Source organism: Microplitis mediator, chromosome 1, assembly GCF_029852145.1.
Source record: "Microplitis mediator isolate UGA2020A chromosome 1, iyMicMedi2.1, whole genome shotgun sequence".
Taxonomy (NCBI): Eukaryota; Metazoa; Arthropoda; class Insecta; order Hymenoptera; family Braconidae; genus Microplitis; species Microplitis mediator.
The window spans coordinates 27,082,884-27,108,381 of NC_079969.1; the positions used below are offsets into that span (position 1 = coordinate 27,082,884).

Consider the following 25,498-nt stretch of genomic DNA (forward strand, 5'->3'; position numbering starts at 1 on the left):
CATACAGAAACAACAACATAATTAATTGTCCAGTAAAAAAATTACAAAAATTTCTACTCAAACGAGAACAATTCCAGTGTTAAACCGAGCTCTAGAAATTTTCGGGCTTCAGTCAATAATATCTTGAAATTCTTCTGTAAATTTGTTAAGTCCCATTGAAATTAAACTAGGGTAAATGTGGGTATTACTGCGGTTTTTTAGATAGGTCTAACTTTAAAAAGGGTTTTATGGTAATCATTGCACGAAATCAGTGATATTTTTTTTTTATACTGAAATTTAACTAATTTTGAACATAAAAAACATCAAATTATGCAATAAATCAATTGTTTATTTAAATAATCAGTGATTTAAAAAAAAGTTCAGTAGCATGTATTACTGCGGGTCTGAAAACAGCGTACCCCTATTACTGCGTGCCAATTACTGCGAACGACCCAATTACTGCGTGTCTATTACTGCGGATAGCTCAAGATGGTCAAGAGTTGAGAATTTGTTAAAAATTTGGAAGAAAAACATTAGAGAAACAATTATAAGTGTATTAAAATAAGTAAAAACTATCTTTATTTCAAAAAATAAATATTACAACTAAACACAGCACTTTTAAATTACACTACTAAAATTGACCAGCATAGTTTTATAGCTACGATAAAATCATTTGTCTATTATACTAATTATTATTAATTTGTTTTTGTAATTCAAGTTCTGCAGCTTCAAGCTCAGCAATTTTCTTCTTTATTTCCGCAGCTTTTAATTTTTTCAGCAACCCTTCTTCTTTTAACTTTTGTTTCTCCTCCGCTTCTTTAATTTTTTGTTGCTGTTTTTCAAATTTTTCCTCGCATTTTTCATTCCTTTCGATTTTATGTTTTTTTTTCTTACTAACATTCGTTTTATTATTAATTTTACCCATTTTTTCATCTACCACTTGATCACACTTTAACACACGTTATATTTTTGTAGGTTAGGATGTAAATATTTTCAGTCGCAGTAATAGGGACAAACCTGTACAACTAGAGGCGCTTCAATTACTGCGGAATTTTTTAAAAAACCGCAGTAATACATACACTATCGATTTTTAAGTACTAATTACTGCGGCAGTAATTAAAAAAAAAATTATTAATAAAAATCATGTTTTATTGAATTTTTGATATTAAATAAGTATTATCTTACTCCTACATAAAATAAATAAGCACAATAAAATTATATATTTATAATAAAAGGCCTATTCGTGTCACTGCTTTTGCCACAGAAACTCACAAAGTAGGCATAAATTCATATCTTTACCACGTGTCAATTTTAATTAGTTAAAAATAAATTGAATTAACAATTTTATTTATAAAACAATTGATCCATCTTATCTTTAAAGGTATAAGTTATTAGTAATAATTTATTTAAGCTTCAAGAACTAATATATCATTTATTTATTATCAAATTAAAAATATCCGCAGTATTACCCACAACCGCAGTAATACCCACATTTACCCTAGTAATAATTTTGATACTTCCAAATCCCCATTTGCCCGGGATCTATTTTACTGCTCGTTTCACAGTATCATAAATTAATTCCCTTTGGAAGCATAAATTACAAATAATTTCGTTTGAAAATATTAATAGCTACTAAATTAGTAGTAAAACATTATTAACAGGTACCATCATTCAATGGGTCATCATATTTACGGTATCCAGGGCTGGGAGATAGTTCCCTGTCATGGCTCGAGTTGTCAATAATACTAAAGCCCATGACGCAGGACGGTGTAATCCTTTACAATGGACACCACAGCGATGCCACGGGGGATTTCATCGCTCTCTACCTTTCATCTGGTCACGTGGAATTCACTTTTGACTTGGGAACTGGTCCAGCAACGCTGAGGTACTCAACGAGACAGCTAAAATAAAATACTAAAAACAAAACTCACCAGAGCAAACACTCATCAGTACTTTTTTATTACGATCCCGTGTTCTCTCCAGTTCCGTTGTTCCGTAGTAGTCGTTAGTCTTCGAACGGAGTAGTCTATTGGCGATAGGATTCGTTCAATCGATCAAATGAACCGTGAATAATTCATGTTTAAAGTTAAAAATGAATTGATAACAAAGCGGACAATTGGCAGAGCCAATCGATGGTAATCTCGTAAGTCTTGAGTTTATAGTCGGCTGCGAAGTCGGTTCTACAGAATAACCAGCCACTGGCAGTACCAGCAACGTCTAGGCGTCCAATCAAATATAATCTACTGGTATATTGAGCATAATAATTGATACTCGGGATAGGAAACTCGTACTATTGGAAATACCACATCTGGTTTACCCTAAACCTGCATTGGCATATATATCAATTGCATTTGTATATGTTATATATGCTCGGCAATACGAGAAATGTCTCTGTACTCTGTAGCATATATATTCCGGTTCAATTCATTCGGGATTTAGTCACACGTAAGATATTCCGATAGCCATTATTTACATTCTTTGATGCTTTTTTTAAATATTTTACATATTTATATATATTTATATGTACACAAGGGAACCGGGAAAAATAAGACGTCATTTAAGAGACAAAAAAAAATTTGGTTAAAATTGCGGAGTTACGGTTTGTAAAAAAAATGGGGTAAGTTGATCAGTCTGGAGCCGGTCTATGAAAAAACAATATATGGTTAAAATATATAAAATCATATATGTTTGCAACAAAAAAATATATGATATATTATAAAAATCATACAGAGATTTTGGCCGATTAAAATTATATACAGTAGTAAATATATGTATTCCATATATGTAACTTATATGTTTTTTATATTAAGCTATGTATACATTTACATTTACCTTATAATATATTGTATTGATATATTTCCTTTCATATTCAAAAAATATAAAATTTTTAGATGAAATGAAATATATGGTAGGATAGAATTTATATTATATATGGCACCATATGTTTTCTTTGTTATATTTAAGCATATATTTTATTCGGTGTATGTATATGTATATGGGTATATTTCGTATATGATAGAAATATATATTTTCATATATGATAAAAATATATTTTTTGTATATGATTGACATATATATTTTATATATGCTAAACATATACGGACTCGTATATGATCAATGTTATATTTTTTAATATAAAAAAAAATATATCAGAAAATTATTATTATAGTTAAATTGGCCACATATATTTTCTGATATTTATCATATATTTTGACCAATATGTTATTTTCATACGGGTAAAGACGAGAAACGAAAAATTTGCCGCATTGCCGGACTGATACTTTTTTTGGAATAAATTTTTTATCTTAAAATGGCGTTCCGTGGTACCGCGATTCCCTCATTTTGTAAGAAATTTTGTGCAGGATTTTGAGATAATTTATGATATTTGAAAAAACAATAAATTTTGGAATGATGGGAAAAGAAATTCGGTGATAAAATAAATCAATACGCGCGTTCGGATGGCCGGGAATAATTTCATTGAATCTGATCGAGCGGACAAAGTGCAATTACACATATGATGATCAATTTAAAATCAATACAGTTGTATCCGTCATTTGTATAGACGAGATTGGAATCGCGCATTAAATTCCATGGCGAGGTGCCAATTCGTCCACTTGATATCCATTTGTCCCAACTCGTATAATCCCAGTAAAATTATAATAAAAAAGTGAGAGACATAAAACAAAATGGCAAGAGTACAGTGGACGGTTTTGTTTGTAAAACAAAATATAAAAAGGGTAGAAAAAAAAATAAAAAACAATTGGCATTTGCAGAAGTGAATCACCGGTACAACTCGGTGAGTGGCTTGAGATTCGTGTCTCAAGAACAGGAAGACTGGCTTCTCTAGAGGTTGAGAATGAACCAGCGCAAGAGATCTTGGCCCCTGGGGCTTTCACTCAGCTCTCGCTCCCATTAAATCTCTACCTGGGAGGAGCACCGTCTCCTGAAATGTTCACACCTAAAATGAAAACGGCAGCCAGCTTCGTTGGATGTATTCAAACTGTTGTTCTTAATCATCGCGAGGTATTTATTTTGATTTAATATAAATCTTCAAACAACCGCTAACTACTCAGCTTCAAATTGGAGACAAAAATCGCTTAGACTCTAGGGTATTTCCCAATAAAAATCATATTATTGTTCATACAATTTCTTTAAATTATTTTTATCACCTTTTTATGCCGACATTAAAAAAAATTGAAGGGTCAAATCTCCAATTCAAAGTATTTTTAATATTTCTATTGCCAAAAATTTTTTACAAACTCACGTCATTAATAAGAGACATAAAAATTCTAGTTATTTTGATTAAAAAAAAAATTATAATTAAACTGAATTACATTTTTAAAAATTATTTTAATTAATTATATTCACAAAATAAATATGACAGTAAAGTTAGCGAACATCTGAAAATTAAAAAAACTTTTTAAATAATAAATTAAAATATTTATAAAATAAAAATAAAAAAATGCATGTCTAGACAATTCAAAATTCAGTACATGCATTTTTTTAAATTTTATTATTCTAATTATTTAATTTTTTTATATGTAATTAAAAAATTGTCGTAGGTCTGCTATATTTTCACTCATAAAATCAATCAGTAGATCAAATGCTAATTTATTTTTAAAAAATGAGTTACTAAATTTTATACACAAAAAAAAAAGGATTTCTTGGTGCAAAAAATTTTTTCTCTCCCCAAGAAATTTTTTGGATTGCGAATTGAAAAAAAAAAATTTTTTTGGCGCGCAAAAAAATTAATTGCGCCAAAATTCCTATTTTTCTTTGTAGAGCAGCCACAAATATTTGTATTCTATTAATTGTTGTTATTAATAAAATAATAAACAATTTTAAAAACGAAATTTGATTTTATAAAGGTCGGTATCCTCGCCGAAGCACTTGGTGGAGTGAACGTGGGTAATTGCGGTCATGCATGTGAAGCCCGTCCATGCGGCGATGCTGAGTGCCGACCTTTGAGAGAGAGATTCACGTGCAGATGTCACCCAGGTACGCCACATCCATGCCCAGCTCCAGAAGAATTTATATCATCACCCCCTGAGCCCTCCCTGCCCGCAAGTACCAGCGCTTCTCTGATGCTACTCAGTAAATTCGAAAGAAGTGTCCCCAGCTTCACTGGAACAGACAGCTATCTTCATTACAGTGATGCTGATACCATGAAGAGGTAATTAATCACCAGCTATTAGATGTCCTGTTAATTATCGTACCCAGTATATTTCTTCCCTACAAATAATTGTTTCATTTTTTCCCGAGTTATTGTTGAAAAAAGTTTTAAATTTATTTACAAATTGTGGGATTAATTAGTTACTTATTAAATACAACACCACGACCGCTTCTGAAAACCTACCCGCTGAATTTTAAATTCTTTTCATAATTATTTCAAACTCGCTAACCGTTTAATAATAAATCAATTTCACCTCACGGTTTTACTTTTAAGTACAAAGTTTTAAGCGTTTAATTTTTATTAATTTTATCTACTTTGTGGTTAATTTATTTATCAAATATCAAATTACCCATGAACAAAATTTATTTTTTTTTAATAAATAATTAAAAATTTTTAATTGATTTTATGTCAATTACTTTAACAAACTTAAAAATTTGGAGTAAATACGGATTGTTTTTAAACCCCCCTGGTGGAAATTTTTGGGAATTTTCTCTGAAAAAGTCTTCAGAACTTTGGAACTGAGTTTTTCAGAGAAAATTCCCAAAAATTTCCACCAAGGTCAAGTTCACTCTGACTCGAAATTCCGAAGTTTTAAAAAAAATTATCCGCATACGGAATTTTTTTACTACGGAGTGATTTTGGAGTGACGTGGATTTTATCTCAATTCGAATCTACTCTGATGCAAAATTTGAATATTAAAATACCCCCCAGTATCAAATTACCCATGAACAAAATTCAATTTTTTTTTTTAATAAATAATTAAAAATTTTTAACTGATTTTATGTGAATTTCTTTAACAAAATAAAAATTTAGAGTAAATACGAATTTTTTTAAACCCGAATTCACTCCGACTCGAAATTCTGAAGTTTCAAAAAAATTCTCCGCATACGGAATTTTTTTTCCTGCGGAGTGATTTTGGAGTGACGTGAATTTTATCTCAATTCGCATTTACTCTGATGCAAAATTTGAATATTAAAATACCCCCCAGTATCAAATTACCCATAAACAAAATTCATTTTTTTTTTTAATAAATAATTAAAAATTTTTAATTGATTTTATGTGAATTTTTTTAACAAAAAAAAATTCGGAGTAAATACGAATTTTTTTGAACCCGAATTCACTCCGACTCGAAATTCTGAAGTTTCAAAAAAAATTCTCCGCATACGGAATTTTTTTCTACGGAATGATTTTGGAGTGACGTGAATTTTATCTCAATTCGCATCTACTCCGATGCAAAATTTGAATATCAAAATACCCCTCCCCCTTTTGAAGTGAATTTCTCTCCCGGGGTTAAAAAAAATCATTCACTTTGAAGTCACTCCGAATTGAATAGGCGTTTACTCTAAAATTTTTCACAGTGTAAAGTATTGACACAAACTAATAAATAAAAATGTTAACAGGATAATAAGTTATCGAGTAGACATAAACATGAGATTTAGAACAAGTAGCAGTAATGGGTTGTTACTGTGGAGTGGAAGGCAATCAGATCCTCAAGAACAGCGTGACGAAAACGAGGACTTTCTTGCGCTTGGTTTGAATCAGGGTTATCTTACCCTGGCCTATAATCTTGGCTCGGGGGAGGCTGTACTGAGATACAATCTTACTAGATTGGATGACGATCTGTGGCACCGCATTAGAGCCGTAAGGTAAATACTTTAACTGAACTACAAGTATCGAGATCTCGGTCTCGAGCTTACAAGCTTTACAAAAACTACCTTTTCATTTTAAGACACGACATTGTCCTTTCAATTTTATTAAGATCAGAAATAATCCCAGTGAACTTGAATTATTTTTTTGCACAGACTTATAGTCAATAATACGAAGTTACTCGATTTGAGTTTTAAAAAGTAGCTTTTTTATTTCAACAAAAAATTCAGCTTTAAAAAACTTGAAATTATAAAAAAAAAACTACAGTAAGTAAATATATTTTGTTTGGTAAAGAAGTTTATAATACTTTTTTTTATTTAAATCCAATAAAATCACTCACTTGCCAAAGTTTTCACATTAAATAAATCCTTAAATAACAATTTTGTAAAAGATTACATGCGTCACAAAAAAGTCTTATAGAATAAATAGATAAATTTAAAGTTTCGAAAGTTTGAAAATTTTTAATTTCATACCAAAAGACAATAAGTAATTCTATTAAACTATTAATTATTTTACTGCGGACAAAGTGAGTTACGAACCCGAAAATTTCTTTACTATCTCAGTTTTAGAAAATTTTGAAATCCAATAAAATATCAAAAAATTCAAGAATTATTTTTAACACTCGGAAAAATTCAAAAACTGTCTGTGATATTTCATAATTTTTCGAAACATTTCAACTTTTTCGTTCAAAAAATTATGGAATTTCTAAAATTTCAAAAAATAAAAACAATTTTCTGAATCCTGGTGGAAATTTTTCGGAATTTTCTCTGAAAAACTCAGATCTAAAGTTCTAAAGACTTTTTCAGTTTTTCAGAAAAATCTCTTAGGGAAATCTCGAAAATTCTGCAATTTTGTCTCTGAAAAATTCGAAAAAAAATCTGAAACTGTCTGATATAATTCAGAAAATTATAAAAATGCCCGAAATATTAAAAAAAAAATTTCCATCTTTCGAAAAATAAAAAATTGAATAAAAAAAAAGTCCCTGCTTGAATACCAAAAAGAAAATTCAGTCCAACTTGAGAAATCTATTTCCATCGGCAGTATTTCTATTGAATTTTATAAATTTTTCTTAAGAATTTATATTAAATCTTGCCCCAGTTTATAAAGGAATAATCAATAAAAAAAAGGCGGTGATCTTTAAATTATTAAATGTAATTACAGCAGAGTATCGAGCTCATTTTTATTTAAAGAACAAACGGCGTTTATTACTAATTACTCGGTTTTCTGGCTCGATACCGTATAATTGCTTATAATTTTAATGAACTTGATTACGCTTCGAAAAATTTAAATCAATTTTTCCGAGCTTCAGTCGCTAACTGCATCAATTCGAAACTATATTACACCCATATAATTAAATATACAAATATATGTCCATAAATACTTATCTATCACTTCACACCAGAATCTAGAATTATTATTTTCACCCCATCAATAGAACAGATAAAATATGTCACGATTATTTTAACCAATTGATGCATAAAATTAAATAATTCATATATTTATTATATTTCGATAGAGTTTATATATTTATAAAATAATTCGGATTCGCGGCATTAAAAATTTACTTATGTTATAAAAATCTCTTCACTTCGAAAACACAACATCGATCGTCTGAACGTAAATATTTTATAACTTTTTTTTTCTGTGCATTTACATCCGCTTTTTTCGCGATAAATACACTGAAAAAATAATATTTACCTTGTTCTCGTTTACGAGATTAAAAGCGATTGGAAAACAAAAATACATTTTAAAAAAAAAGAATTTTGTTATTAAATTGTAACAAAATATTTTGTTTTATTGATATTGAATTTATTTTTCAATCAACCAGATTTAAATTCAAATTAAAATGTTTTTATTTTTCCCAATTACTTGACCACATTTCCGGTTCAATTTTATTTGTATATTTTTTTTTTTTTTTTTTATAAATAAATAAATGATTGATAATTTTTTAGAAATGAACAATGGGCGTCATTAGTCGTGGATAGTGGAACAGGTGTATCAGCCTCATCACCAGGACAATTGAGGGAATTAAATACCGATACTGGTCTCTACATAGGTAATTAAAATATTTAAATTACCTTGAATAATTAATATTTATTCTCCCGACAAATTTTACTCAGCAATAAACTTGTTTATTTTTTTATCTCATCTGTATTTTTTTATCTATATTTTAAAAGCCTTCGATTAAAAGCAGTTACGGAAATGAAACAAAAAAGTAGACTATCAATTTTTAAAAAAAAAATTTAGCTAAATTTTTTGTATAACATCCGTTTTAAATGCAGTCAGTGAAGTTGTAACTAATCGAATGTCATAGCAAGCTGTAAATCAGAGATACTCGGACGACATTTTCAAGCACTTCCGATAAATTTACGGGTTGAATATATATATAGATATATACATATGACGCACACTCGTTCATAAATTTTTTTTCCTTGGCTACTTGCCCGATTCGCTATCAAAAAAACTAGTCACACTAGTTTTTACCTGGTAATTAATGTCTCGATAAAAAATATAAAAGATCATTTCTTTTATTAAATGGTTTATATATTAAGATAATGGATTAAAATTAAAAATCGAACTACTCCCGCTGCTGTTGTTCGCATCAAAACTTAAACTAAGAGAAAAATTATTTGGGAGGAAAGATAAAAATTTGGCAAATCCAAAAGTGCACGACTCGTAATGCTCATTTATTATGAAATAATAAATAACAATAAAAAAATGGCGGGAAGTGCAAATAAATTTAAAATATATACAATTCTCTATCATTAAAACTTGTTATATTTTTTTTTTTTTTCATTATATTAGTATTTTTTTATAATTATAAAAGAACTTATTCAAAATATCTCGATTAATAACAAAAAAAAATATATGTAAATAAAAATAAAAATAAAAAAAAATTGAATTGAAATAATTCAGGCCTACCAATTAGCAAAAAAAACAGCTGTTTTAGGACGGTAATGCGCAAGCGCCCCTGGTGAAATAAATGTAGGTATAATGTATAGATATATCACCATCCATGTTAATTTTACATAGATGTATATAGATATAGTTATACAGCCTTTTTTGTTCTTTTATTAATTGTAATTAAACGACACTGAGTTACCTAGTCAATCGCAATAGGGGACCTACAAATCGTTCAAAGAATTTAAAAAAAAAAAAATTTGATTCAATTACTGGATTTTTTCGCAAGTAATCATATATACGGGATCCGTACTTGACGGACAGGAAATTTTTGGAAACTATTTTGATGTTTTTTTCCGTTTTTATTGAACTAAATAAATTTTTGAAAAGTATGGAACTAATCTCCATTAAATTATCTTTAGAGTAATATGCAAAATATCTTAATTCCGTGAACTAACAAGGGTATAATAACTGAAATAGTCGCCGAAGTGAGGTGAAAAAAATTTTTCGATCGTAAAGCACGAGTCGTGCAATATGGAGAAGGAAATTATGGTGATAGGCTGCAGCAGCGGGAGTAGTTCGGTGCTCGCCACTAGATCGCGCCCACAATTTGTTGTGTTCCTGGTAAGACACTTATTTTAGAGGTATTATATTTCCAATTTGAAGCATTTATTTATGGGTTACCCATAACTAATCTAACTCGACAATGTCAACAGTACTGTATTTTTCATTACAACGATTATATTCATATTCTTTTTCTATTATGAAACAAATAATTCAATACATTTTCCGGCGTTACATATCTTACAATGATTGTAAGCCGATTTTATGTTACTAAAATTTTGAAGTTGCAATCGGGGCAGTCGTATAATGATTCCCTGACATTTTTTCTTATGATCAGCAATATTTGTGATCTTGGCATTTTCAATATTGCTGTATTTTTGTGTCTTGTCAACCCAGATAATACCAACTTATATATTAATATTTACCACAGATGGTCTTTGTTGTTCGTTGACAAATAAATATTATATTGCCATTAGCAAACTTGACAGTAAAACAATTAAGTACACGAGATTTTCGTTAGTTCAAATATAAACCCCGTGAATATTGATTTCCTATGAAGATGGTGTTTCACTAGTATCTTTATATAAATGGAAGTATTGGCATAGTTCTTACCTGGTAATTAATGTCTCGATAAAAAATATAAAAGATCATTTCTTTTATTAAATGAGTTATATATTAAGATAAAAATTACTGGTTCAAATTTTCATGACTCAGTAAAACGGAATCGTCACTTAAATCTATTATTGGAGAATATCTTCATAAATTAATTTAATATTTCCTGAGCTTTCAATAGTCAGGCTGTAAAAATTAGGGAGTGAACTCGGAGATTTTCCGGATTTTATTCAAATCCGAATTCACTCCATCACTCGGAGTTCCGGAGTTTAAAAAAAAAAAATTCTGTATACGGAGTAAATGGGGAGTTTGCTTCAGGGGAGAGACTTTGGAGTGAACTGGATTTTATTTAAATTCGCATTCGCTCCGAACCGTAGTTTTAATATCAAAATTTACTTCCCGTTAGAGAGGCAAATTATGAAAAAATTTTAATTCATGTATAATAATATGATGATTTTCTTTTAATTAAAGGAGGAGCGCCAGACGTAGTGAGAACAACCGACGGCCGATATACTAGAGGAATCGTTGGGTGTATCAGTGATCTAGTGCTGGATTCGGATTTCTCGGTGGTTCTCTCATCGCCTGAGCAGGCAACCAACACGCACTCGTGCATCCCCTGAGCCTACCGCAGGACCACGGATGTCCAAGTTCGTAAGCACGGAGCGTGAAACCGCGACAGGAAAATTCATGGACTTGGAGTTGATAGTGTACAAGTCCCTTAGGCCAATCCATACACCGTCAAGACTTGCTCTCGTCCACCGATTTATCTATCCCTTATTTTTATTTTTATTTTTATTTTATCACAACTTTACCTCACCACCTAATGGTAAACTCATGTACTTTATTTATTTTTTATTTTTTAATATAAAAAAAAATGTATATCAGTAAATTAATTAAGGCGACAAATATGTAAATATAAATGTAAAGCTTTTTAAGCACCAAATTTATTTAATAATTAATTACTACGGTGTAAAGACAGTCATTGGTGGTCCAGGATTAAAATCTAGGTCATTTTTATTTAATTAACTGAAGTAAATGTACCGGGAAATTTTTATTTACTCATTTTTTATCAAATGTATAAAACACATTCGTCGTAATTACTGTGATAGATTTATTATTTCAAATAGAGAATCATTTTTTTTAAAATTATTAATTTATAAATTAATTAATAAACTAATTGATTGATTGACTAATTAAACTATACCTCGACTACCATTAAATATAAAGCGAGTCTAATAATATTGAATAGTATAGTATAGATATATAAATAATTAGTGCGGCTAATTGGGCCTAAATGAAAGAGGATAAAATGAAAAAAAAAAATAAAATAAAATAAAACCCCTTTGTGTCAATTTTTAAATTAAAATTCTGGAAATAAATTTAAAATCCATTTTAAATAAACGTATACTTATGCACGACAGCACTTAACTATTGTGAATAATAGTAACAACAAAAATTGTGCACGTGCTTTACTTAAATTTCACGAGTGATTAATTAAAAATAATAATAATAATACTAGAAAAAAAAAAAATATGAAATGAAATTTAAAAAAATAATTCAAGCCGGTAATTTTTATACGAGACAGAGCGCTCGTAATTTACTTTTATAAAAAAAAAAATTTATAGTAAATATTAAATATTTAAAATAAATGAATGAGTAAAACGTATATAACTTTTTCACATTTTTTAAAACGGCTCGTAGTGAGCTTAGATGTGAAATGCACAGTGTATACGTCCATATACATTAACAGTAACGTAACTACATATATGTGTATGTATATACATTTCTAGATGTATATCATATATTTCAGCTTGATAAAAAATTTACCAGGTGACCTCTTTCTAGAACTTTCAAGATCGTTAAGTGGTCGTAACTACAGGGTGATATGGTTATTTAAAATATATATATCTTATATACTTATTACATTTGAATCGTAATAAATACAGGTAAAAAATCGGGAGTGAATTCGGAGTGATTACGGATTTTATTTTAATCCGAATTCGATCGGAGTTTCGGAGTTTTAGAAAAAATCACTTCGCATTAGGGTGGGTTGAAAAAAAAACTTTTTTTTTTGTTTTTCTTAGCATGGGGGTAGAATTTGTACCTTATAAAAAAAAAAATTTTTAAGAAAAAAAAAATTTTTTTACTCAACATTTTGAGGTGGCCCAATCGTTTTTAAAATAAATAATTGATCAAACGGGGTATTCCCAACGAAAAAAATTACATGGTGTTCTAGAATCTGTAGGGTGTCCCCTTGAAAGCTAATTGAAATTCAGGAGTTGAAAAAATTTTTTTTCTATTATTTTTGTAATTTAAGTAAAAAATTCAAAAATGAAAAGCATTTTCTTTCGAATTAAAATGAAAGTGAAGTAAAAAAAAATCACATTCGACAATTATTAAATGTTTTCCACGATTTTAGACAAAAAAAAATTTTTTTCGTTGGAACTACCCCGTTTAATCAATTATTTATTTTAAAAACGAGTGGGCCACCTCAAAATGTTGAGTAAAAAAATTTTATTTTTCTTGAAAATTTTTTTTTTTATAAGGTACAAATTCTACCCCATGCTAAGAAAAACAAAAAAAAAGTTTTTTTTCAACCCACCTTACTTCGCATATGGAGTGAAAAGAAATTTTTTTTAAATTGAGTGATTTCGGGGTGATGTGGATTTAATTTTAATCCGCATCTACTCCGATCTGGAATTTTAATATTGAAATTAACTCCTCTTTTAACCCTCCGTCCGCCACCATGTATTTAATATTACGGTGTTGCCAAGTATGATAACTATGATTTTGAAAAATTAAAACCACACAAGCTTATACGACTAAATTTTTTTTTAATTTTTTAACAAAATAAAAATTTTGTATTAAATAAAAATATTGAAGAAAGAGATGAATTAAATGAACTGGAAATGAGTCGTCGGTGGTAACTGGCAACACTGCGCAGAAAATTCGAAAAAATTCAACTCCCGAGTTTACTCGCGTCAGCGGCACATCACCGCGTTTCTCAGGTTTTCTAACAAAAAAAATAATTTTTTAAATATTTTAAGTACAGTAGAAGAACTCGTAAAATTTCAAAAGACTAGGAAATTTTTTTATCTTCTTAAATAATCTTCTAATAAAAATCGCGGCGCTGCGCTCATAGCGCGACGGACGAAGGGTTAAGTCAATTTCACTCCGGAGGAAAAAAATAAAAAATCATCCGCTCCGCATTCACTCCGGATTTGATCCGCATTCACTCTACAAATTTTTCACAATCCAAATCTACTGACGTAGTATACGTTTTAATTAAATGCGACTACTCATTGCATTAAAATAAATTAAAATTGTTTATTAGACAAATTTGACATTTTCTTTCAATTTTAAAAAATTATTAATCATCCAGGCTTCAGTTTCTTAGACTTTTTTATATTTACGGAGGGGGTAAAAATCTACACTTTACTTTACGCAATTTTTTTTTTTTTTTTTTTTTTTTTCAACAAATGGGAAGTCCAAAAAATTCATTAAAAATACCAGGATTTCGTTTTACGAAAATTCCGGGAGGCTGGCGAATAATTTACTGTTAATTTAAATAAATGAGTTAATGATAATTATAATAATAATTATTATTATAGTAGTAATAATTTTGCAATAATAAATAATTGGGTATATCAAAGGTTTAAAACCAATCACGTCATATCTAGAAAAAAATGAGAGACTCAAGACAAAAATTCGAGGGATATTAAATATATATAATAATAAGTAGATGAAATTCTCTATTTACTGAGGCGACAAATGTTATTTTACATGCTTTAATTATATATATAAATATATATATATATATATATATATTAACACCAATACACAAATACACTTACACATTTCGTCAACGTAGAAGCAATCGGCTATAGTCAATTTTGTACAAGCTGTTATTTTTCTTGAAACTATATAATTATAAATATAAAATATATATATGAAAATAAATTATATTAGAAAAATTACTTAGAATAATTTTGACTACTGACTAGAATTTCATTCAATTTATAAAACTCAAAATATTCATTACTTTCAATTTTTTTTATTGTCTTCGGGCTAGAGACCGACTATGGAATTAATTTGAACAGAAGCAATAATTATTTATATTAATCACTTTTAATTGATATGGAGTTTTATTTTTATTATTAAGAATATGAATGATAAAAGTAAAGAAAGCGTAAATTAATCTAAATAATTATAAACAGAATAAATGCGTTAGTTAAAGAGTTCATATATATATCGTGTGATATATGAGCAAAAATGTCGCTTATAAATTTAAAAAAAAAAATCCTCTGTAAATTATCCCTAGATAAATTTCCCATACATTTTTCGCACTAAGAATTTAAAAAAAAAAAAAAGGGATTAGGTAATTGAGGAAGACTTGCTATTTAATGAGCTTGCGTGATTAACTCTAATTGTTGTATAATAATTAGTAGAGAAACATGTTTTTGCACTTACTATAACAATTGGCAGATGTCTAATTAATAATCACGCGCTCTTTGAATTATTTATTATTTATTGATAATTAGTTATTAGTGATTGCTCTATTTCTTTTATGTATCTAAAGATCGGAATATTTTTCGCAACAAAAATTATTTTAAAATAAGTGACCCCTCTTTACATCTCAGTCAAAAATATATCAAGCGAAATATCTCAGTCACTAATATCTCAATGTAAAAATATAGTTACGTAACAACACATCCGCGGACAAAATATCTGCGACAAAATATCCGCGGAAAAAATATCTGATGAATAAAATATCTATGGACAGAATATCCTGAAAATAAACATACCAAAGATATGAATTCATCAGATCAAAATTTTCATAGTTAAAATTTTATGTGTTTGCAATTACGAAAATGTACCCACACATTAAATGGTGTGAAAGATAGCGCCTTTTTTTCAGGAATTTTTTGTGTGTGTAGTAAAATAACTACGGATATTTTGTCTACAGATTTTTTGTCCGCGTGTATTTTGTTGCACGGATATTTTGTCAATGGATATTTTTTTGCGGATATTTTTTCCACGGATATCTAAACGTGTCACCAAAAATATATATTTTGACTGAGATATTTTCGACTGAGTTGTTGGCACACTGATAAAAATAAATATTTGGTACAACTAAATATGATAGTTGATTCAAATAATTTAATAATTTAAATGAAATATATCATTTACTTGTGGCAAGTAAATTATATATTTCTAGTAAAAATACTAAATTTGTGACATGGCTCAACTAAAACTTATTTGCAGCAACTGGATATTTCTTTACTTCAAATAAATCACTTATTTCATGCAATAAATTATATCTTTCTCACAATTAAATATATATTTGGCCATATAAATATACGATATCTTTGGTTCAAATAAATATTTCTTTCAGTACATGGAATGTTTTTGCTTTTTTTTTCAAAACGTCATTTCTGAGATAAAATGAGGAGCCAAAAAAAATTTATGTAATTTGACTGCTTAAGGGTGAGCCCGCAAAATCTAGATCCAGTAGATTCCCTGATGAAACAACTGAATTCGATTGAATTAAACAGAATTAAATTTTTAATTCTATTTAATTCAGATAAATTCTGTTAATTCGGTACCTAACTTAAAAATGAATCTTGTCTCATTCGGCAGGAAAACCAGAATTTGTCCAAATAAAAACGAATTTAAATAATTCTATTCGGTTTAATTCTGATTAATTCGAAAATAATTCTCCAATTTCTGGTTCTAATTCCGAATTAAACTGAATTGAAACGAATTTGAAATTTTTAAATCGGTTCGATTCTATTTAATTCAAATTCAAATTTTCAATCCAGTTGAATTCTGTTCAGAAAAATTCGACAGAATATAACAGAATTAAAATTTTAAATTCTATTTAATTCCGATAAATTCTGTTAATTCGGTACCTAACTTAAAAATGAATTCTGTCTAATTCGGCAGGAAAACCAGAATTTGTCAAAATTAAAACGAATTTAAATAATTCTATTCGGTTTAATTCTGATTAATTCAAAATAATTCTCCAATTTCTGGTTTTGAATCCGAATTAAACTGAATAAAAATGAATTTGAAATTTTTAAATCAGTTTTATTCTGTTCAATTCAAATTCAAATTTTCAATTCAGTTGAATTCTGTTTTGCAGAATTCGAAAGAATATAATAGAATTAAAATTTTTAATTATATTTAATTCAGATAAATTCTGTTAATTCGGTACCTAACTTAAAAATGAATTCTGTCTAATTCGGCAGGAAAACCAGAATTTGTCCAAATTAAAACGAATTTAAATAATTTTATTCGGTTTAATTCTCATTAATTCGAAAATAATTCTCCAATTTCTGGTTTTGAATCCGAATTAAACTGAATTAAAACGAATTTGAAATTTTTAAATCGGTTTTCTTCTGTTTAATTCAAATTCAAATTTTCAATTCAGTTGAATTTTGTTTTGCAGAATTCGACAGAATATAACAGAATTAAAATTTTTAATTCGGTCGAATTCAGTTATTTAATCAGGGTTTTCTATACTTTTCATTTAGTATTTCACTTTTCTCCCGCGAAAAAAGTTTCGATCTTCAGATACATTTTCTTTTACCGTCTGCGGACTCGACGCTTTACTCGAAATTTTTCTGTCATATATTTAATTAATAAATAAATAAATATTAATTTTCAAAGAGCTGCGTCTACTAAAGGCTGAATGGAAAATGATAATTGATCATAATTTGATAATAAAATCTATAGCTAATTATAATTTACCCGAAATAAAAAAATAGTATATTGATATATAAATAAATGAGATATAAATAAATATATAAATATATAAATAAATAAATTGAATATATAAAAAAATTGAAACATGATAGAAAAATATATATATATATATAAATTATATATTATATTGAACATAATGCTATAAATATATGAATATAAATATAATAAACAAACTATTTCTATTATGTCCGTCTGCAAAGTCTATTAGAAAGAGTCTATCCTGTCTATATAACTAATCACCCGTCCTAAAAAACATTCCCCTATATAAATATGTATATATATTTATGTTTTAATGTGTGGGTATGACTAATGATTATGAAATGCGTGTGCATATTAATAATAATATTAATTGATAAACAAAAATAAATTTATGGAACAAAAAAAAAAAATTAAAATAATAAAGGCAACAAGTTGCCGTTTTCATGACTCACTAGTTCATGTGCATATCAAATTTTTTAGTAATTTTTTGCATCTATGTTATTATTGATAAGATTTGTTTTTTGTATCGAGGGTAGTTGGTTTTAAACTGCACACTTATTGTATGCACGACCACCGGAACCTGGTTCTACATATTATTTATACATGCGTGGATTTAAGCCATCGAACACACACATGTTTCATTATCCATCAAAAAATAACTGAGTAAATATATATTATTATAAGATATGGGCGTATTTATGTACGCAATTAACAAAATAAAATAATAATAATAATAATAATAATAATATTAATATTAATAATAATGATAATAATAATAATGTCTCGTATGTAAACATATGGGGGTGTGTGTTTCTGCCTATGTTGTCAAAATGCATCAATAAAGACAAGATTTTATAAATTAACATGATTGTTTTTCTTTTGAATAATTTTTATTTTATATGTGTCCTTTTATTATTATTAATATTATTCTCATTATTTTTTAAATAATTTTTTTCCCTTAAGGGGATACGCTACCGGACCTTTTTCTCACACTCTGAAAAATAAACGGGACCATCTTTGTTGCACTCGTAGAGTAAATGAGACTTTTAAAAAAATTTTTCTCCGAGACGAATTAGAATTTTTGAAAATACGAAATTTCTAGCCCTCTGTAAAGGTTTTAAAAAACGCTAAAGATTCTCTATTTTAGGTTTCTAGAGTTTGTTCGTGAATTAAATTGAATCGAAAATCGGTTACCGTTACCCCTTAAAAAATAGCTAATTGGTTTTTTTAATTATTCAAAAATAGTTATTTATTTGCCATGTAGTGAATTTTTGTCGAACTATCAATTAAAAAATTTGAAATCTGGGTAAAAAGAATCTGTGTTAACAGATTTCTGGGTTATAGAATTTATGGGTGATAGAAATTCTGTGTTAAAGAATTCTGTGTAAAAGAATCCTGGGTATAGATCTAGGTAATCGAATTATGGGTCATTGATGTGTACCCTCAAATTCTAGTCATTTTTATGTATAAATTTGCTTACCTTCTGAAATGGTAAGAACGAACATTACCGAGTGATTTTTTTTAGTATCCCTGATAACCAGTTGAGGTCAATTTCAGGTAAACCAATACATTGTATGTATTGTTTGACCTAAAATTGAGCTCCCCTGATAATCAGTTGAGCTCAATTTTACGTAAACCAATCTAAGTTATATACTATTTGACGTAAAATTGAGCTCAACTGGTTATCGGGGTAAATAAAAACTTATCTCCAAGGGGTAGTCGATGAATCGTAAAATCGATTGCTTTATATTAACTGACGGTTCGATAGCGGCAGTCAGTATCATCGACAATAGCAGCAGCAGTCCAGATCCTTCGTTACGTTTGAGTTAAAACACAGTATTGCAGTTACGTTGTGTAATTATACATAAAGTTTGCTGCTCATGGTTATTGTTTAATTAAAGGTAGAAAGACTGAAATTTCGGGATTTTGATTAGGCTGAAAGTTATTCCTGATTTTAGTGAACTATCTCAAGGAAGTAATCGGAATTCAGAAGTTGAGGTCATCGCTGATAGTAGCTGTCACCTGAATGGCTTATTCAAAATGCATCGATGTTATAGTCTTATTGTTGAACTTTCCCTCATGATGAGCTCTATATTTACAAAACGTTTCCTTAAAAATTATTTACGAAAATCTTATCCACTTATTTTAAAATGAAATGTATTGAACTACAATAAACACTACTTTTGCTATGAAAAAATTTTTATTTAAATGTTTCTATTAGTTATTCACTAAAACTTTATTTTTTTTGAGTAATATTAAACTATTAAAATTTCTCATCGTCTTTTATATGATTAGTACTTATGCTAATAGAATGGCAGTAAAGGTAAGTAAGGGATTATACAATGATTATACTTTGATACTGTCATTTAATTTATTAAATTGACATAGAAATTATTATCTATAAATAATCTTTATATTAACTCTATGTTGTAGTTTTTCGACTGTACACATTTATTTGTTATTTATGTTAACATATATGTTTTTCACTAAACATTTAGTTCAATAAAATGATATGAAAAGTGATTCAATTTTTACTGATAAATATAACAAATTTATCACGGAATCTGAATTAATTTCGAATCACAGTATTAATGCCCAAGTTTAAACAAAATTTTATATTTCTCAGAGAATTATTTAATAATTAAGTATTTAATAAATAAAAAAATATACAAATAAATCCATAAATATATAACTGTTTTGATAATAACAATAATAATAATTAGCGTATAGAGTAAAAAAGGATCTATCAAAATCAACATATATAGTGTTTATACATTATAATGTTCACTACTATTTTCCACAACCCACGGCGGAGTGTGGTGTGTGCAAAATAGCCGTTAAAACGCTTAACCAATGGTCACATGACGCAAAATTAATACTTCTAATAATTGTACAGCTTGGTATCACTCGCACGTGATAGCAAATAAATGTAAATAAATATAAATAATAATGTTGTGCACACAAATATAATTTTACCACAAATTATAATTAGATAATACGCATAAATAATTTAATACTTTAATCATTGGTAACTATTTACCGCAAATAATAAATAAGCGCTGATAATAATAACAAATAGTTACAGCAAAACAATGAATTCTCACAAATAGTATTTTCGCACTAAATCACCAGTGATTACAAATAATAATCCAATAATTGTAAATAATCAACGCAAATAATAAGAAATGATCACAAATAATAATCCAATAATTGTAAATAATCAACGCAAATAATAAGAAATGATCACAAATAATAATCCAATAATTGTAAATAATCAACGCAAATAATAAGAAATGATCACAAATAATAATCACATCAATGTAAATATTTATCACAAATAATAATTGATCACTGATGATAATATTAAATATTTAACGCAAAAATAATAAAGAATCACTAATGATGTATAAAAAATTGTAAAATATTTAACTCAAAATAATAAAGAATGCTCGCAAATAATAATCACATACGTGTAGATATTTACCGCAAAAATAATAAATAAAACAAACAATAATGTCACAGTAAATCCCAAGTGTTCACAGATAATAATTGAAGATTCGTAAATATCTACCGCAAATAACATAACACCGCTGGGACACGCAAGTACGCAAGTATTTATACAAACAAAAAAAATATTCTTAACTGAAGGTAAATATTCTTGATTCAAGAAAATTTTTTTGGAGACCTAAATTTTCTCAGATAAAGTAGAAATCTTCTCCAACCAAGACGAATTCTTTTGGCTCAAGAAAATCTTGACTTGGTTCCCGAAAACTTTTGTCTTCAAAAATATTTTCTTGATATACTACATGACATTTTAACGTGGTAAACGATCACGACGCCGGTATTGTAGTTTTTTAGGTACGGGGAGATGAGGCGTACACTTATGGTGGTGGAATAATGCCAAATTTTTGGCGCCGAAACTCTCCCCGCACCTAGTGCAAATGTGTACTACGCCTTTGCATGCTCTCTGATGATAAGCAATGTGCCTGATTCCAGCAATGGGCAATTTACACTTTTTGCAATACAGACGATTGTTGCAATGCTTTTCCAGCACATGTACTTTCAAATTGCTGACACGCTCGTCTGTATTGCAAATAGTGCAGTGATACTTTCCGTTGCCGATGTCGATGATTATTTGTTCCCACTGGAAAGCAGAAAATGTGGCCCTATCGGCGACTTGAAAGTAACTTTTGTCTATTTCAAAAGCAGGTACTTTCAAGCCCCGAATACCCATCGCGGTATTAGCTGGGTCCTCAAATTCTGCTTTCCAATCATGGTTCTCCAAATAACCTTCGACATCAGCAGCATCACCCCCATCATCACCACCATCATTACTACCATCATCACCACCTCCATCTCCACCACCGTCTCCACCATCATCACCACCATCATTACCACCATTGCCTTCATCACCACCATTGCCTTCATCAGAGTTACTGGCTCTACGATCATCATTCCCGGCGTCGTCATCGTTACCAGCGCGTGCGTCGTTACCAGCGCGTGCGTCGTTATCAGAGCGTGCGTCGTTACCAGCGCGTGCGTCGTTATCAGCGCGTGCGTCATCAGCGCGTGCGTCGTTACCAGCGCGTGCGTCGATACCAGCGCGTGCGTCGTTGTCATCTTCTTCTTCATCTCCATCACTTCCAGGTAAATTAGCAGCCGCGGTACTACCATGACTAGCCCTGTCATTGTCACTGTCAATGTGGTCATCAGCGTCAGTTCGTTCGTTTGTGTCAGTTTCGTGGTCAGTATTATTTTCATCATCGCTAGCCCCATTACTACTGTCTGGTACGTCGCTGTTTTGTTCGTGACTGTCAGGATGACTATGTGCACTACTTGAAGAACTTCTTCGCGCCACCACAGAAATCGAGGAACGGCGATTACTGCGCCTCCTTAGCTCATCAATTTGAAACTGAAGATTTCTTGCATTCGCAGTTTGCTCCTGAAGATTTCTTTCAGTTTCAAGTTGTTGTTGCTTCAGCTCATCAAATAATCGTTTTACTTCAGCCCGGTCATCATTCAACTGAATGATGATCTGCTGAAGTCCATTCCTCGTTTCGATCAGCTCAGCAACTTGCTGAGACAAATCAACATTTTGTTGAGTTAATTCAACATGTTGTTGAGTTAACTCAACATTTTGTTGAGTTAACGCAACATTCTGCCGAGTTAACTCCGCAATCCGTTCATTTGCTTCAGCATAGTTTTTTTTAACTGCGTCCAGCTCTGCTTTCAGTTTATCATTCAATGAACGTAACTGATCAACAGGCGAACGCCGAAAACTTAGCTGAACGGGAGCCGCGAGAGAAGTTCCCGCCATAGAAGCCGAAGCTAGGGGAGCTCGAGAACTTCCCAGCACATAGTCATCAGGTACATCTTTTATCTTAGCAAGGAAATAGAAGATTTCCTTGCTGTTTCTATCGGTTAGGGGACCAGCGGCACAAGCAATTAAAAAAACGTTTTTAAATTCCGTCGAGTTTACTATTCTGTCGGCCATTGGCGTAAACAGGTGGCTACCACCACAAGTATTATTTCGAGTTGAAATAATGTCATTGAATGAGTTCAGTGTTTTCATTATAAATGTAGAATTTAATTTTAATCTGTCCATTTCGTCTTTCGAATAACCTTGTCCGTCAAGTGCCGTCCTGTTTTCAGTCCCCGGCATGTCTATGATAGTAACACGGCTTTCTTCATTTTGTTCATCGAACTGGAAAAATAAATAAGGAACATTGATAAAAGTCTTATAATGACTTCTTAAAGGTGTCATTTTTAAGAACTCTAAATTAAGAGTTCTTGAAGACTTCATAAATAAGACGTCAGTTTTGTGACGTCTAAATGTATTCTTTTTTTAACTTTTTTGAAGTCAAAATTAGGAACTCCTTAAGACGTCATGGTAAGTTCATTCTGAAGTCTTATTTGCGGAGTCAGAAAAAAGAACTCTTTGAGAACTCTTTGAGAACTTTTAAAGATGTCTTACTGAGTTCGCTAGGTGGCGCATTCGACATCTTGAGAACTTCTTAAAGACTTCTTTAACGTGTTTTTAAGACGTCCAAATCATAAATAGGAACTCATTCAGAACTCATCAAGACGTCATTTTGCTATCTGGGTTTTGATTCAGTTGAAATGTCTTAAGTAATAAAAGATATATCTTTAAAATATAAAATAAGGTAAAGTACCCAGTAGTTGAACAGGTTTCAAAGTAAAACGTATTTGACCCTACTTTTAATATATAAAGTTGTAATTATTGGTTCAAATTAATGATTTTCATGAGAATATCAACAATTTTGAATTGATTGAAGCGCAAAATAACGCAGATAATTGAATATTTATATTTTGACAACGTTTTTAAAATATACTATGAAAGGAGTAGTAGTTGAACAATGAACTCTGACGAGCCGCAGTAGTTGAACACTTCGGGAGTAGTAGCTGAACTAATAAAATATATGGCAATAGACACACCAAAATTTTTCAACATTTTATTGAAATATCAAAAGAATTATTATATATTATTGAATAATATTAAAAATAATACTCTGAATACGTAATATGATGATTTAAAAATGAGAAATATTTGTATTTAATTTGTTAATTACATTTTTTATTACTAATAAATTAATTATTATGAACTAAAAACAACACAAAAAATGAACTGTTACCTGAATTAAAAATCATAAATACTTTTATTTATTTGTTATAAATATAATTTTTTTATTACAAGGACAGAACAAGAATTTAAACTTTTAGATCTGAATAGTTTCTTGTTTAATTTTTTGTTTTTTGTAAAGTTGTTAAATCGTGAAATTTTATGGAATTAACAAACTTTATTGTAAATTTTACTAATTGTAACGGATTATTTTTTATTAACAGATAAATGTTATTCGCAATTTTCATCTTAACTATATGTTGTGAACTTTTTTTGGTTAGAAAATGATAAAAATTTATTTTGATCAAACAGATACGTTTTCACACGAAATCACTTAAAATTATTACACTAATTGTTGATGAATCACTCATAATTTATTTTCGTACATCTTTTTTAAAAATCAACAATTAAATTAAATTATTTGTTATTGCACTAGAATAAATTTTACGCTGTTCACCTACTGCTGCCATAAAAATAACACGGGCCCAATACTTGAACATGTAACGCTATGTCGTTCAATTTTTGGGTACCGCTTTGAACATTAGGAGGTATAGTTAGACGTTAAAATTTAATATAAAAATTTTAGTTTATGTCTTTGCAAAAAATATATAGTATTTAGAAAAGACTATTTTATTGGGTAATATAAATTTTTTTACTTAAAATGATGATATACCGTTTTTTTACTGATTGTTCGGCTTACGGTATAGTATCTTTTTCATAAAAAAAATAGCATCTATCGGCTATTCTCGACATGTCAACTTTAAAGTTGAAAAATATATAATTTTTTTGAGTTATAATCGAAAAAACTTACAGTTATCAATTACTGTATCATTGAATAATTATAACATGCGCATATTACTCATAATATATATACGGATTTTGTATAACAACAATTCTAAAAGTCTGTTCAACTACTGGTCACAGTTTTAGAAAAGTTCAAGTACTGGGTACTTTACCTTAGTAGTAAAATTTGAAGATTATTTTATTGACTATAAAATGAAACTGATGGAATTAGATTATGATGTGAAAGACATAAATTATCGGAGATTGAAATCGAAATTCGTAATTTTCTCAACTTTTTGCAAACATTCAAAGTCACCAAATTATCGAGAAAAATAATCGGGCCGTTAAGTTTAAGGACAAAAATTAAAGCTTATTTGACAAGCTTTAACTTTCCGTTACACGCGCTTTTTCTAGTGTCTCACTCGTATTCACGCCAACTCTATTAGGTTGAG

General features: G+C 29.2%; 2 protein-coding genes across 7 annotated transcripts in view; one reads left to right on the forward strand and one right to left on the reverse strand.

Annotated features, from left to right (window-relative positions):
- The window catches only part of LOC130670782 (pikachurin), a 78,435-nt gene extending 62,212 nt beyond the window's left edge, over positions 1–16,223 (forward strand). For all 5 annotated transcript variants that reach the window (XM_057474320.1, XM_057474312.1, XM_057474339.1 and 2 more), the window contains exons 10-15: positions 1,641–1,864; positions 3,753–4,002; positions 4,848–5,152; positions 6,553–6,798; positions 8,752–8,855; positions 11,348–16,223. In XM_057474320.1, the coding sequence (XP_057330303.1) occupies positions 1,641–1,864; positions 3,753–4,002; positions 4,848–5,152; positions 6,553–6,798; positions 8,752–8,855; positions 11,348–11,496 (1,278 nt within the window). In that variant the 3' untranslated portion in view covers positions 11,497–16,223. The remainder of the gene's footprint in view (positions 1–1,640; positions 1,865–3,752; positions 4,003–4,847; positions 5,153–6,552; positions 6,799–8,751; positions 8,856–11,347) is intronic.
- A 3,849-nt stretch (positions 16,224–20,072) lies between these two features.
- Positions 20,073–25,498, reverse strand: part of LOC130670805 (uncharacterized) — a 35,440-nt gene continuing 30,014 nt past the window's right edge. For both annotated transcript variants that reach the window (XM_057474361.1, XM_057474353.1), the window contains exon 4: positions 20,073–23,327. In XM_057474361.1, the coding sequence (XP_057330344.1) occupies positions 21,438–23,327 (1,890 nt within the window). In that variant the 3' untranslated portion in view covers positions 20,073–21,437. The remainder of the gene's footprint in view (positions 23,328–25,498) is intronic.